The sequence below is a fragment of the Bos grunniens genome, chromosome 2 (assembly GCF_055505025.1).
Source record: "Bos grunniens cultivar Pamir isolate PY7600 chromosome 2, Bosgru_T2T1.0, whole genome shotgun sequence".
Lineage (NCBI taxonomy): Eukaryota > Metazoa > Chordata > Mammalia > Artiodactyla > Bovidae > Bos > Bos grunniens.
Window position 1 is genome coordinate 5,683,918 of NC_141166.1, and position 15,162 is coordinate 5,699,079.

Here is a 15,162-nt window from a genome sequence, read left to right on the forward strand (position 1 = left end):
GAGTCCTGGCAACAGCTTGGAGGAGCTACACTCAGTGCTGACGGAAGCTGAAGGAAACCAGACCCAGGCATACATACATGTGAATTCACGCAGACAGAGTTCAGAATCAGGCCAAACAGAGGAACAGAAGATAGGTCAGCGGCCCCCTGAAGCAGGGGGATTGACATGGGAACTTCCCACGGGAAGTGGGGGCGGGGGGGCACGTGGGAACTCTCTGGCGGCGGCAGAAGGTTCTATATTTTGCTCTAGGTGGTGGTTATGTAAGTGTGTACATCTGTGAAAACTGAGCTGTACAAGATATGTGCATCTTGTGTAAATTATGCCGCAACTTTTTAATTTTACATTCATGGCTGTACTGGGTCTTCGGTGCGGTGCGTGGGCTTTCTCTAGCTGCGGTGGGCAGGGGCTTCTCTTGTTGCGACTCAGGGGCTCCAGAGCACGGACTCAGTGGTTGTGGCCCACGGGCTTAGCTGCTCTGTGGCCAGGTGGGATCTCAGCTCCCCAACCGGGGATCGAGTCCATGGCCCCTGCACCGGCAGGCGGATTCTTAACCACAGGACCGCCAGGAAAGTCCCTCTGCCACAATTTTTAAAAATTCACACTCATGCCCTCAAGAAGCACGCTGATAAGCAGGACCAGCGAGTGGTTCTCGTGACCATAAAAGAGGCTGATAAAACAGGCTGAGCCCCCTGGATATGCCAGGAGGGAACTGGGTTCTTCCGAAACAGCATCTGATACAAGTGTTTCAACTGGAATACAAAACAGGCGCCACCATCTCCATACTAGAGACGGGGAAAACGAAGCTCAGAGAGGTGGCATGCTGTCCCAGGTGACAGCGCAAAAAGCGAGGGAGCCAGGCTGGACCCTGGCCCACACCTGCCGGCCGGCAGCTGCCCCCTCCCTGTCTGCCCTGCCCCACGCCCCCTCCTCTCCAGGGCTGGAGGCAACGGCCCCTCTCTGTACTGGACGCGAAGCTCCTGTGAACTAACTGCTTCGGAAATGCATCCGTCCTCCCCTCTGCCTCCTCCCTCACCCCTCTCACGCCACAGATCGCTGAGGTCAGTCCTGGACCTGGGTGTGTGCGTGTGTGTGTGTGGTGTTAACCCAGGGGCTTTTTCAACTCGTGTGTGTGTGTGTGTGTGTGTGTGTGTTTGTGGTGTTAATCCAAGGGCTTTTTCAACTCCTGGGTTCCCCTAGCCCAAGTACTAGGAGGGTTTGAGGTTACAGTTCCCACCCTTGGTTCTTGTTCCCAAGTGATGCAACCCAGTGCCTGGATCCAGAGGATTATCAAATGTTTATCTGGAATAACAGCCACCACCACCACTTACTCACTTCTTGTGTTTATGTGTGTTAGTTGCTCAGGCGTGTACGACTCTTTGCAACCCCATGGACTGTGGCTTGCCAGGCTCCTCTGTCCACAGGGATTCTCCAGGCAAGAATACTGTAGTGGGTTGCCATGCCCTCCTCCAGGGGATCTTCCTGTCCCAGGGATTGAACCCGGGTCTCCAGCACAGCAGGCAGATTCTTTACTGTCTGAGCCACCAAGGACGCCCCACTCACTTCTTATCTTGTGCCCCAAACTCTGCGCATCAGTGTGTCATCTTGTTAATCCTCACCAGTGATCCTCCAAGACAGGTCCGTTAGCAGCTGATTTTACAGACTGGGGAAACTGAAGCTCGAAGGGGCTGACCTCCCACAGCCTCGCAGGGAGGAAATGCAGAGCTGAGATGGAAACCCCAGACTGGCCAACTCCACACCCGTGCTCTGAACCAGAGCATCATGCTTGGAATCCTGCATATCACAGCTGAAAAGGACCCCTTGAATCGGTCTGTTCTAGCCACGCCATTTTACAGATGGTAAAACTAAGTGCGTCTTGCGGAGGGCCGTAGGCTGAAGCTACATCTCTGCCCTTGGCCTTGCCTTTGGTGACCAGCTCCGGGAAGGCCCGCACACTGGGGGCGGCGCGTGGGAGGCAGGCTCGGTTCCAGGAGAGCTAAATATTGACTCTGCGGTGTTTACCCTGTAACCTGACTCCTGCCTGCTGCCCACAGCCCTCTCCGGCCTTCCAGCCGAGGAGGGGAGGAGCTGGTGGGGAGGAGCCTGGGGAAGAGGAGGGTTTGTCTTCTGGGTCAGGGGCCGCTCCTCACAATCGGGGAGCATGAGGTCAGGAGGCTGGGGATGTCTCCAGCCAGGGGCCACTGGGGACCTGGTCTGGGGCCCCCGGGGCAATGCCAGGAGCTGGGAGACAGGGGTCTGGGCTGGGGGACAAGGGCCTGGGTTTCAGCCCTGGCTTGGCCACCTGTTGGCCGTGGGATCACGGACAGGTGGAGAAGGGGGTGGGCGGAAGGACCTCACCAACTGTCAAGTGCCGGGCAAAGGTGAAATGAATACGTCGGCCTGGCCAGCGTCCAGCCCCAACCAGCTCCCAGGGTCTCTGGCCATAGCCCAACAGTCCCATCCCCGTCCCCAGGGGGTTTCCCAGGAAGGCTGTTTCCGCCAAACCGAGTGGCAGTGTGGGATTGAGGCCAGGATCCTGAGTGATCGGGAGGCTGCTGCCCGCTTACAGGTCCTAACTCCCCGCTGGTCACTGAGCCTCAGCCTTCCCAGGTCCGTAATGGGGATGAAGCTGCTCCCTGCAGTTGGTGTGACGGTCACAAGGGTGACACGTAAGTGCCAGGCACATGGTGGACGCTCACCTTACCCCTCAGTCTTTCCTCCTGTAAGATAGCGCTGTTGAATTAGGCGGTTACAAATCCCCCTTTAACACAAGCACTCCAAGATTTTAAGGAGATCGAGCAGCCAGGCCCACCTCCCTGAAGTTGGATCCTCCTTCAGCTTATTTCCTGAATGTTTTCCAGAAACTTGTTCCTCTGTTTACATCTGCCCCTCACTAACTCCCCCACCAGGAGGCCTGTGGGGAGAGGGAGCCTTTCTGAGGCTTGTCAGTGAGCCGAGACAGGCCTGGGCACCCCATCCTCAGGACCACTGGGGAAAGGGCAGGACCCCCGGGTCCTAGACTCCCAGCGCCCTCCTCTGGCAGTGGGGTTCAGTCAGCACTGGTTACTCATTAAATTTTGCCCCCTGCCAGACTATACCTCTTTCAGTTCAGTTCAGTCCCTCAGTCGTGTCCGACTCTTTGCAACCCCATGGATTGCAGCACGCCAGGCTCCCCTGTCCATCACCAACTCCCGGAGTTCACCCAGACTCATGTCCATCGAGTCTGTGATGCCGTCCAGCCATCTCATCCTCTGTCACCCCTTCTCCTCCCGCCCTCAATCTTTCCAGCATCAGGGTCCTTCCCAGTGAGTCAGTATCTCCTTACTGTCCTCTCTCCAAAGCTTAGCTCCTTGGAAGCCTTCCATTCCATTCACTGTGGCCCAAGGAAGTAGTTCAAATGCCGCCTCCTCTGGAAAGCCTTCCCTGATACACCCCCATGGCCAGGGGGACCCTGAAGCTGCATCCCCATTTTCTACCTTGTTTCAGAACTTTTTGGAAACTTCACCTTTCTCGTTTGTTAGATCAAAGTTCCCAGAGACTCGCTAGTTATTTGCATGAAATCAGGAGAAGAGGAAGGTCCACGCCAACAGGGCAGGGGGCTCTGGGAGACCTCTAGGGCCAGACCCCCTCCTCGCCGCACCGCCCACCCTGGGCAGCATGATGGGAGTGTGAGGTAGGGTTGGGGGGCAGCAGTGGGTATTCAGACCACTGTGGTCTCTCCTGGGGCCGCTCTAGCGGTCTCCTAATGGGTTTCCCGGCCTCCAGCCTTGCCCTTTCCCTCCATTCTCCGCAAAGCAGCCTCTGCGATGATCTCAAAAATGCAGACCTGACCACGTCACTCCCCTCACTGCCCTTAGGATCCAGCCCCAAATCTTGAACCGGGCCCTCCCTGTACCCGCCCACCCCGGCCACCTACCAAGCGTCATCTTCTGAGCCTGCAGGCAAATTAACTCCCGAGAGCATCAAGTTTTGTCCCATCTCCCACTTACCGCTTCCCCCGCCTGGAATGCTCTTCCCGGTCTCGCCCATTCTTTAAGGCCACAACCTTCATGGCATGTCCTCTAGGGCAGCCTTTCTCCAGCCCCAGGTTGCCCTATCTGTGCCACAGCACCCTGTGTGTCTCCTTGGTAACAGAAATCACACTTGTAATTTCCTACTCCATATCTCCTGATTGCCGGCCTGAAAAACAGACCTCCCAGTCTCATCCACACTGATGCCCACAGCCCCAGCTCCTGGCATTATGCCAGGCATACTTTTTTGGTGGATGAATGAATGGGTGGATGAATGAATGGATGCAGCACTTTGACCAGGGCGAGGCGCTTACCTAGTTAACTGAAAAGAAAAAATTGAGGGGAACAAAAAGTCGTAAACATTTGCTGATGGCTCCTCCCTTGTTGCTGTCACCGCAGACATCAAAGCGTGGACTTTGGCCAAGCTGTTTGTGTCTAGGCCAACACCTGAAATTTTCTGCTGAACCCACCCCGTAGCCCGCCTACTACTTAAATCCTACTTCTCCCCCAGGATAGGGCTTGGTCTCTCCAACTCCATCTGGGAAACAATGTATCTATTCTTTAACAAAAGTTAATAAGGTGCCTATAAGCAATGACCCAATAGCACAGTGGCCTGGCCACACTGGGGAAAGATACTTTGTACTCTGGGAACTCCCTGCAGACTGGTTCGGGGGCATGTAGCTGGCCTCCCATCTTCAATCAGTCATTTTGTTGTTGTTGTTCAGTCGCTCAGTTGCATCCGACTTTCTGTGACCCCATGGACTGCAGCACGCCAGGCTTCCCTGTCCTTCACCATCTCCCAGAGCTTGCTCAAACTCATTGAGTCGGTGATGCCATCCAACCATCTCATCCTCTGTCGTCCCCTTCTCCTCCTGCAAGTTCTCAACAGTTTGTGAAGCATTTCTGTGTCGCGTACCAGGTGGTACTGGCCTGTGATCCTGACAAGGAGCAAATCTGCCACACTTGGCAGGAAAGGGGGCACAGAGAGAAGGAACAGGTGATCCAAAGTCACGCAGCAAGTGGGTGGTACATCCAGTCTTGACCCTTGGAAGCTGGACCCGGTTCTCAGCTCAGCCACCTACAGTAAAGATGACTGCCAACCCTCCAGCTCAACCCCTAGTTGGGAAGGTAAAGAAACATTCTCAGGGCTCCACAAGAGCAGGCTGGGCCTCCTTCCCCCACACTGTCTGTCTGGGAACCCCCCAGACATCCAGGAGGTTTGTGCCTGCTCTGGTCCCATCTTGCTGTGTGACCCTGGACAATGTCCTTTGCCTCTCTGTGCCTGCTGCTGGGCAGTATAAGGACAACCAGAGACAGAGGCACAAAAAGCCTCCTGAGAACCCTCATCTCCCAAGCCTGCGGGGCAGGGGTGGGGCGGGGGGGGGCGGCAGGGCGTCTACTTGAAACCTCTGAGAGCAGCGCTGACTCCCTGTCAAGGCGTTAGAGACCAAGGTGGGAAGCTGGGGACCATCAAGGAGATGGAGACAGGACACAGGAAACAGCCCACGCGCTCTCTGAGCAGAGCCCCGTTAGGAACCCAGGGGCCAGGGGAAACTTGGCAATGCTGGCAAGAACGCTGAATTGTTTAAAACCCGTGGAGCAGGAGAGCCAAGGAATAAACACTCTAGCAGCCCTGAATCACCCCCACCTCAGGAATGAGCGCAGGGCCTGGTGTTTAGGAGAAACCAAAATGACAGGGGCCGAGGAGCCTGACGTCTGCTTCTTCCCACCCGCTTGCAGTGGACCAGCTACCCACCGTGGAGCTCCGGCCCCTCGGCCTGCCCCAGCCTCCCACCATCCAGCCCCAGCAGCGTCCCCTGCCACCTTCTCCTCTCTCCTGCCGCTCCGGTGCCCACATGCCGACCAAGCCCCATTGGGCCCTTTCCAAGAATACTTCCCACACTCCCACACCTGTGCTCGCACAGGTGCCCTGACCTGGGATGTTCTCTCCAATTCAGATGCCACCTGCTTGGTGAAGCTTTCTCCCACCTCTCCATCCAGAAGGGAGCCCTCCCCTGGCAGCATTGCGCCACCTCTCTTAAAGACATGCCACCTGGCCTGAGGATGGTGTGGACATTTATGGACTAATGAAAGCCCTCTTTTTTTTTTTTGTTTGGCCATGCTATGTGCCATGTGGGATCTTAATTCCCTGACCAGGGATTGAACCCGGGCGCCCTGCAGTGGAAGCGCAGCCCCTAACCCCCGGGTGGCCAGGGGAAGTCCCACAGAAGTGCTCTTACCATGGTGTTTATGACCATATTTTTCCTCCCTAGATAGGACTTGGCATATAGAAGAGTTCAATAAATCTTTGTTGAATGATGAGCTAATGCCCGATTTTCTAAGTATCACCTTCCCCTTTTTCTCCCCACATGATAAACTTTAATCATTCTTCTGTACTCAGCAAATAGGTTAGATGTCAGGTAGAACTTCCTACCTGGAGCTTAAGGTTGTATCAGAAAGGAAACTAAGCTGTATTCAAGTAAAGCCCTCTTGCTGGGTTAGCTCAGCAAATCTGTACCCCATCCGTGGGAGATAAGACATATTGTCTCATTTCACAGGTGAAGAGGAAACGGAAACTCAGAGGTGATGATGTCACGTGTCCCTCTGGGGAAGTAGAGGAGCCAGAATTCAAACCCAAGTCTGTTTAAGGACAAAACCAGGGGTCTTTCTGACAGGCTGGAAGGTTGTAAGGCTCTGAAAAGTATCACCAAGGCACAGTGACCTCGCCTTCTTTAACTGATTTTTGAGAAGGATAAATTTCTCTTTCTGAGTAACTAAGGTCAGGGTGGGCTTGGAGGCAGAGTGGATGATATGACCTCAAAGTCACCCTTTTTTTATTTCCCATATACTGAGACCTTAAATCAAGTGCCGATCCACTTGGGAGTGAGCACCCTGCCACTGCAACTGTTCACGAGGAGCGATCCAGGGGGGAGGCTCCTGATCAAAGAGGTAGGTTGGATCCAAGATGGTCTCTAAGCGCCTCTAGGTGCGGAGTCAAGCCATAACTTCATTATTACTGACTCTGGAGTGGCTCGTGGTGGTGCAGGGGAGGCAGACACTCGTGGGTGAGAAAAGAGGGGACTGGCTTGAAGGGAAGAAGAACGGGATATTCCGTGGGACTGGCAGCCACCATCACTGACTCATGCCCTCCTCAGGCCCTACATGGTGCCTTGTATCCACTCCACAGGGCACAGAGCAGGACTAGAGAGAGAATCGGAGGGGCCTGCCCTTGGAGAAAACAAGCCACAGAGAAGTAGGTGGCCTTGGCCTCCATAATGGCAAGGTGGTCACCAGGCCCCAGAGAGGTACTGAAAGATCTTGGCTTTCCTTCCAGAACAACCCTCCTCTCTAAAACAGCCTCAACGAATTCAGCCTGATCAAACGGATTTCTCTCCGGGGACTTCAGAAACACCACCCCCCCTCCCCCGCCCCGCCGAAGTCCCCATGTCCCTTCTCCCGGGTGCCACTGCCCATCCGAGTCAGTGGCCTCAGCAACCCCCTCCGATAAAGACCCATTACTGGGACATGCTGGGGAGACCAGATCGCTGGGCTTAGGGTCCCCCCAGAGGCCCCTGGTCTCTGACAGCATCCACTCTCAACCCTCAGGGCATAGTGGATCCGTAGTCCCGGGGCGCCCGAACTACGCCTCCGAAGCTCTCGGCGCAACCATCCACGACGCTCCAAGCCGAGCCTCAGTCCTAGACTCGCCTCAGAGTCCCGGGACACTCAGGTCCTACCGAATCCAGCGCTTCGGATGGTCCCCGACCCCCTTACGGAACCCGCCGAGGGTCTCCAAGCCCAGCCACGTTCAGGGACTTCCGGACACCCTAGCGCAAAACCACACCAAGGGAGCAAGAACCGAAGCGGCCACCCCGACCCCCTCCAGCCGCCCCCGACGGAACAGAGCGCGGCGCCGCCAGGCGAGCAGAGCGCGGCGCCGCCAGGCGAGCAGAGCGCGGCCCGCGCGCCCTCCGACTTGCACACCTCCCCACAGCCGCAGCCGGCTCCCAGGCCCCCCGCGCACCGGGCCGGCCCCGAGTCCCACGGTCGAGGCGGGCCGGGCGCGGCACTCACCATCGCTCGCGCGCTCCGCTCCGGCCCCGCGCCGCGCTCCCGGCCCCACTCCCGGGTCTTGGCCGCGCTGCCCGGACGGCGAGATTCGGACCCCGCGAGTGAGCGCGGCTCGCGCTACTGAGCCCCGGGAGGCGGGCCCGCCGACGGACCAATGGCGAGGCGCGGGGGCGCGGGGCCCGGGCGGCGCGGCCAATCACGCCCGGGGCCGCCTTCCCCGCCCGCGCCCGCGCCTTAACTCTCGGTGCGCCGGGGCCGGGGCCGGGGGGCCGCGTGCGCACCCCCGAGGGCCGACTCGGGCTGGGGCTCCGGCGCCGGGCGCGGGCTCCAGACCTCGCCGAGACCCGGCTCGGGACCGGCCAAGGCCAGGGAGCCGCTCAGCTGCGTTCGGTGCGCGGCGCCGGGAGCCTCGGCGACCTTTGTCTTCCTGCTTGGTGCCTGCACGGAGTGTGAGCCAGGGCATTGCAGCTGCGCGCGCGCGCGCGTGTGTGTGTGTGTGTGTGTGTGTGTGTGTGCGCGCTACACCGGTCTGTATGTCAGGGAAGGACTGTCTCTACATGTGGTTGTGTGATTGCCTGAGTGAAGGAAGTGTGTGTCTGTGTGTTTGTATGGTGTGTGATCTGTACTCTTGGGCCTGTTGTGCACACACGCTGGTATGGTAGAAAGATATTCTGTGCCTCAGCTGTAAACAAGTAGAAACCAAATCCTGTGGTTTTGTGGTGTAGCCTGTGTTTGTTCGCATGTGCAGACCTGCGAGGGCCGTGGCTATTATTTGGAACAACTGTATATGCAGCCCAGTTTGTGAAAAAGAGAGAGAGAGAAAGATACAGCCAGAGTGTGTTTTGTCCGTGTGACTTTGTGATTGTGTTGTGTTGAGAAAGAGAAATTAATGCGGGTTAATTTCTGGGATAAGTGGATGGTTAGGAGAAACAGACATTCCAGAGAACATGGGAGTTGGGACACTGAAGGATGTGTAAGAGTTCATCCTGGGCACAGTGTGCCAGGAGCCAAATGAGACCATGGAACCTGGGCAGTGTATGTGGCCACCTGGTGGGCAGGGAGGGGGCTGGGGAAATAACTCTCCCTGTTTCCGTTCAACAGCCTTCTGAATTCTCCAGCTTGGAGGGAAGCAGACAGGGAGGGGGGCCACTTGCCAGAATTCACAAAGTTTGTTGAGTGCCACGGATTGAAAGAAGGGAGAGGTGGGCCCTGCCCTGAAGGTGCCCAGATCTTCTCTGGACTGAAGGTCTGTGCCTTCTCTCCATCCTGGAGGACTGATAACTTATACTATCAGCTGCCCAGACCATTCCTGGGAACTGCATCCTAATGCCTGGAGGGACATTCTGAGATCCAGGGAGACCGGAAAATGGAACCAGTTATCCTGGCAGTCCACTTACCAGTGATGTAATTCAGGGGATTCCCTTCTCTCTGAGCCTTGGTTTTCTCCTCTGTAAAGTAGAATTTGTAATTCCTGCCTACCCCTCAGTACTGATGTGAAGATTTAATGAGTTTGTGTACACATGGGCTCTTTGTAAGCTATGAATCACTGGAAAATGTTGAGCGTTACTCCATTTCTATAAAGTCCAAAGCACTTTGATGCTGTCAGAAGCCAGCCTTGCCTTTGTGGAAGGAATGACTGGAATGGGGGCACCAGGGGACTTCCAGGTGCTGGTAGAGGGTGGCTTGCGGGTGGGAGGGCTGGGTACAGGGATGTGCTGTCTGTGAAGCCTCCTTAGGATCTGTGCCTTTTTTCTGTATGTGTCATACTCCAACAGCATGTTCCGAAAAGAAGAGAAGAAAGGTCAGGTATCCTGACCGCAGTTCTTTCGCTCGCATGATGGGCATCCTGGATTGCTGGATCAGTGAGGCAGGAGCTGGGCTGAGTACTGGAGATGTACAACAGTGAACACGACAGGATCCTGACCCTTCCAGAAAACCGAGGAGAAAGGGCGTGGCTTTTCCACTTCTGAAGGGGACACACCGGCAGGGGAGGCGCATACCCAGAGGCAGACCCTGCTCTGGCGGCAGAACCAGGACTAGAACTGAGGACTTCCAGCACTCGAGCTGTCTTCTGTGTTCCATCCCACAGGCTGCCTGGGAAAGACAGGCCCTGGTCTTCATGCTGCTCGGGGCACAGCAGGGAGAAGATGTGCTGCCCATTCTGACCCTCACCCCCAGCTCCTCGGGGGTCCCCAGTATTCCCCTCCCCAAACAGCCTCATGGGAACAAACCTGTTCTACAGATACCATGATTCCCACCCCGGCCCCATGTTACAGGTGAGGAAAGTGAACGTTCAGAGAGGGAAAGTGACTCCCCCAAGGTGACACAGCGAGCCTAGGAGGACTTGCTCCTTCGTTCTGGCGCCATACTGCTTCTGTTGGCCTTTGTGGGCTCGCTGTGCTGACAGAAACATGGGCAGTTGTGTGGCAGGAGAACCCGATTCCCTTGTCAGGCTCCTATAGACTGGATGTTGAGGATGCTTCTGCCAAACACTCAGGTTTCTGGGTACAGTAGTCAGAGCATCAGGGCTCGAACTGGCAGAAAACCTACCTTAAAATGGTAAGGACAGGGTCGAGCAAGCTCTAGGCATGGCTGCACTGAGGAGCTCAGATGATGTCGTCAGGATTCAGGGTCAGTCTCTTGGTCCCTCAAGATTCTTTCCCTCCCTACTGATCTCATTCTCTGGCAGGCTCTCCTCCTAATCACAAAGTGGCTGCCAGCAGCTCTAGCCATGCGTCCTAATCTCCCACAGCTCCAGCAGAAACAGAGACTCTTTTCCCAACTGTTCTAACAGCATTCGCCAAACCAAGTCTCATTGGCTGTTACTGAAATATGTATCCATTCCTTGGCCAGTCAGTGTGACCAAGGGTTCTGATTGGCCAGGCCACCGAGCCTGAGGGTCTCAGAGGTACCTGGTGTTTGAAGTCCATGTGGGTCTAGCTATCCCAGCCTCAGGACTCAGCAAGATCCAAGTGTGAAAAGTGAAAGTGAAAGTTGATCAGTCGTGTCCGACTCTTTACAACCCCATGGACTATGCATGGAATTCTCCAGGCCAGAATACTGGAGTGGATAGCCATTTCCTTCACCAGGGGATCTTCCCAATGCAGGTCCAAGAAGAATCCTCCAGAATTTGTAGAGAGGCTTATATTTCATAGGCCTTCAATAAATGGCAACAGTTTTTATTGGTATTCTTCCTCCACTTTTCCTCTGTTATCGTCTTGATGGTAATGTCTAGCATACAGTGGGTACCCAAGGAATCCTTAGTGGTTAACTGATTTGGATAGGGGGTTGCTGATACCACGTACCAAGTCAGAGTCTGGATAGATTGGACAGCTATAGGTCTGCAGACAAAATGAGACTCATTAAAAGAGCTATTCGATTTTTTATTTTGTCTTGTCTTCCATAACAGAACTGAAGCTATAGTCTAGAGCTCCTGGAGAGTATCACCAGACTCTCTAGGAACAGACTCCCCTATCACACACACCCACCCACCAGCCTGTCTAAGAGGATGTAGTAAGGAGGAGCCCGTTAGGAGGTTGGTCCAGGAGGGCAGGCAGAGCTTGTCAGATCCAATTAGACTATTTCTTGACTCACCCAATGCTGTAGAGAGGTTGCCTGGGATGGGGCTGGGGACCAGGATGTTCCAGCCTGATCCTTTTCTCCTTGGGCCACTAGCTACTCTGATTCAGTTGGGCAGTTTGAGTTTCTGTGAGGGATTGGAGGTCCATTAAGTCCTGACCAACAGTAGATGCTGTTTATCAAATGTGCCCTGGGCCCCATACTTGGCACTTTACATGATTTAAATACAGGACCATTGGAACATATTTTGGATGCTCACATTATACCTGCTTTTCCTTTACTAAAAAAAATTATTTATTTATGGCTGCACTGGGTCTTCCTTGCTGTATGCGGGCTTTCTCTAGCTGTGGCAAGCAGGGGTTTTCTCACTGCAGTGGCTTCTCCCCTTGCAGAGCGCAGGACCTAGATGTGCGGGCTTCAGTAGTTACCCCTCAGAGGAGGCTTAGTTACCCCTTGGCATGTGGAATCTTCCTGGACCAGGGATAGAACCTGTGTCCCCTGCATTGGCAGGCAGATTTCTTAACCACTGGACCACCAGGGAAGTCCCCCTCCTACCTTTCAGGAAGAAAACTGTAGTTCAGGTATCTTCAGCCTGGCTTTGTCCTGTGGATCTGAGTAACAGGGTGAGGGAGGAGAAAAACAGAAGCCAGGAGAGACAGGGCAGAGGATGCTGGAAGGGAGGAGACGGGAGAGGCTGGAGCAGGAGCCAGGGAGCCAGAGCCATGAAGCCTGAGCTTTGAGAAAATATTTGAGGGACTCGGAAGACAGATGTGTGTGCTGTGTGCAGAGGGTGGGAGGGAAGAAGAGAAGAAGGAACAAAGAGAGGAAAAGGAATGTTAAGAAGTTATGTTGAAATTATGCATGAAATCTTTAAATGAATGAAATCTTTAACATTTTTGGAAGTACTGAATAAACATTTGAATTGCTTTTTTTTTTTTTTGTGGTGGGGAAAGGAAATGATATTTCTAATTCAATAAGGATTTGAGACTGGCCTCAAAGTGGCTCAGCTTTTATCCAGGTTACTCTTCTTATAAACAAAAAATGAGATTACACAATAATAAGATTGCTAAAATGCATTGCCTGCTTACTATATGCCAGACAGTGTGCTAATCACACTGTTTAAGTCTGTAATACCCACGGGGGAGGATACTGCTATCTCACTTTACAAATGAGGAAACCGAGGCTCAGAGAAGCAAAGCAACTGGCCCAAGGTCACATAGCCAGAAAGTAGGGAGCAGGGATGATACAGCTTCTCTTTTTCTTTTCTTTGGGGGAGGGGCGGGGGAGGGGAAAGCACAGAGTCTTAACCACTAGACCACCAGGGAAGTCCCTGAAATAACTTCTCTGATTTTAATCTTCTGGTTAATGTAGCTTTCTTAGTTCTATTTGTTGTTGTTGATTTTTTAAGGAGCTTCAAAACCCTTTCTGCTTCTGATCATGTAGGAAAATACATAAATAAAAGTTAGACATGCACTGTCGTTGACTCCACGATTCCTTGTGATCAGTATCGTCCCTGTTTTCTACATGAAGAGCCTGAAGCTGCGTGGAACATGGTCAGTAACCCAGAGTAAGGCAGCTTTCAAGTTGTGATGTGTGAATTTGTTTTCTCTGAAGGAGCATACAGGAACCGGAGCTGGCTGGGAATCTGGGCTGCACTTCGGTTACCCAGGCATAAACTCACAGACTCTGAGGGCTGGACCTGAATCGGTCATCTATTCTAGTCCCTGTTTCAGTTTTTAAGTCTTTGCTGCTTCCCCCACAGTGGTCACCTGGCCCAAGTTTGACGTTTCTCAGATGGGAGACCCACTACTTTTGCGGAGCCCAGAGCTGGGGAAAGTAGGCCAGGTTGGAGCAGTGAAGCAGAAGAAATTCCTGAGCATTAGCTGGGATGAGCACAGAGACTGCCAGGAGGGACAGGCATGCGGAGCCTGGAAACCCACTTCCTCAAAGGTCTTCCCTGCCGGTAGTTTTTTTATCTACAGCCCTTATCAGTTGAGGGGGTAAGGGTGTGGTTTTTCAAGGAACCAAGTCACCCCAGAACCACACTGCCATTTCCCCTTTTGCTTTGGCTGCTAGAACACTCTTGGGTAAGTTATATATTCCACTTCAGTTACTAATTCAGTCCAGAAGCCCAAAAAGATCTCTCCCTATCTCCTTCTAATGGCTTTCAACCTCTCTTTTAAATTCATGTTTTATTTATTTATTTATTTTTTGGTAGGTAAACTTGAATTTATTAAATGTCAAAAACATTTGATTTGTTCAACCATTTAAAAATGCATAACTTTAGTTCACAGACCATACAAAAACAGGCAGATCAGTTTGCCAAACCCTGGTCCACATCATAGAATAGCATATAAACATGCTTTTTATGGGACTTTCCTGGCAGCCAAGTGGGTTCAATCCCTGGTTGGGGAACTAAGATCCTGCATGTCTTGTGGCAAGCACCCCTCCCCCCACGGTTTATTTTAAAAAGGTGCTGCCTTCAGGTTCAAGGATGACACATACGTGTACTTCCTATAACAGTAGGTGTAAGAGCTGCTAGTTATAGGGAACAATAAGACAACAACATTTTTAAAAGCCAGTTCCTATTTTACAAGCTGTACTTCTAAGTACTTGGTAGCTAGAGAACATTTCTATCATTGGACAGGCCCATGTCCTAACTGACAGTATTTATTCAGTACGTCATCACAAACCATATAATACAAGAACAATTCCAACGTTTTACATTTATTACTGGGTCTCAGACTGATAGTGAGGAAATAACATCATGGGCCAAGCATTACAGTAGTGATGTTTTCATTGTGATTTGGCTGCTTAAAAAAGTGGTCTTAACATGTGTGCCACACATGTTAAGACCACTTCTTATAGACCCAGCTTGCTTCTTATAATAAGACCCAGCTTGGTTCTTCTCCAATGTCTTCTCTTGGAGTTGTACCTGATTTTATTGCCAGTTTTCATTCAAATCCATTGAGGAATGGGACGATTCTGCTTTTGTTTCTTGGCCAGGAATCGCTTGATCCTGAAAGTCTTGTGAGAAGACATGGTGAGGAGAGAACTCAACCGCACATAGGATGGCGGAGAAGAGAAAAGAGCTCTTTTAAATTCATGTTTTATAATGTTTGCTTTAACACCGAGCAGCCACTTCACTGCATTTTGGTAAATGGAGAAGATGTTGATCATAAACAAAAACATTTGGTCACATGAATGTGTTGGTTGACAGCCAAAGAGAGTCAAGTCATAGAGAAATGGGAAAGGGCACAGAAATAGAGTGGGCCAAGGTGGGCAAGCTAGATCAGGCAGGAGGGAGAGGATGTCAAGACCAACTCAGCAAATGTAACTGATCACACAGGGAAGAGGTGCTGGGTTCTGGAGATGCTGCACATGGCAGGGAGGGCAGGGGCACTGGAGAGGGAGGAGCTGAGTGTGACGGATGGAGTCACACACCCAGAGGAAGGCAGAGGGCTCAGGCAGTGGGAGCCACCTGTGCACAGACCCGGATGTGGTC

At 53.0% G+C, this 15,162-nt stretch overlaps 1 protein-coding gene, 1 long non-coding RNA gene and 1 pseudogene across 3 annotated transcripts in view; 1 reads left to right on the forward strand and 2 right to left on the reverse strand.

The window, feature by feature from the left end:
• Positions 1–8,207, reverse strand: part of ECE1 (endothelin converting enzyme 1) — a 125,235-nt gene extending 117,028 nt beyond the window's left edge. Inside the window, exon 1 of the mRNA XM_086327084.1 lies at positions 8,082–8,207. Within this exon, the coding sequence (XP_086183210.1) occupies positions 8,082–8,084 (3 nt within the window). The 5' untranslated portion in view covers positions 8,085–8,207. The remainder of the gene's footprint in view (positions 1–8,081) is intronic.
• A 69-nt stretch (positions 8,208–8,276) lies between these two features.
• On the forward strand, positions 8,277–11,266 carry LOC147377324 (uncharacterized). 2 transcript variants are annotated; one of them, XR_015137012.1, is made up of 3 exons: positions 8,277–8,527; positions 9,180–9,324; positions 9,854–11,266. It is a non-coding gene; the product is annotated as an uncharacterized LOC147377324 (long non-coding RNA). The 2 variants fall into 2 exon arrangements; XR_015137013.1 differs by having other exon boundaries at positions 8,302–8,468.
• A 2,197-nt stretch (positions 11,267–13,463) lies between these two features.
• On the reverse strand, positions 13,464–14,745 carry LOC147377325 (large ribosomal subunit protein eL39-like; annotated as a pseudogene).
• Positions 14,746–15,162: the final 417 nt, after the last annotated feature.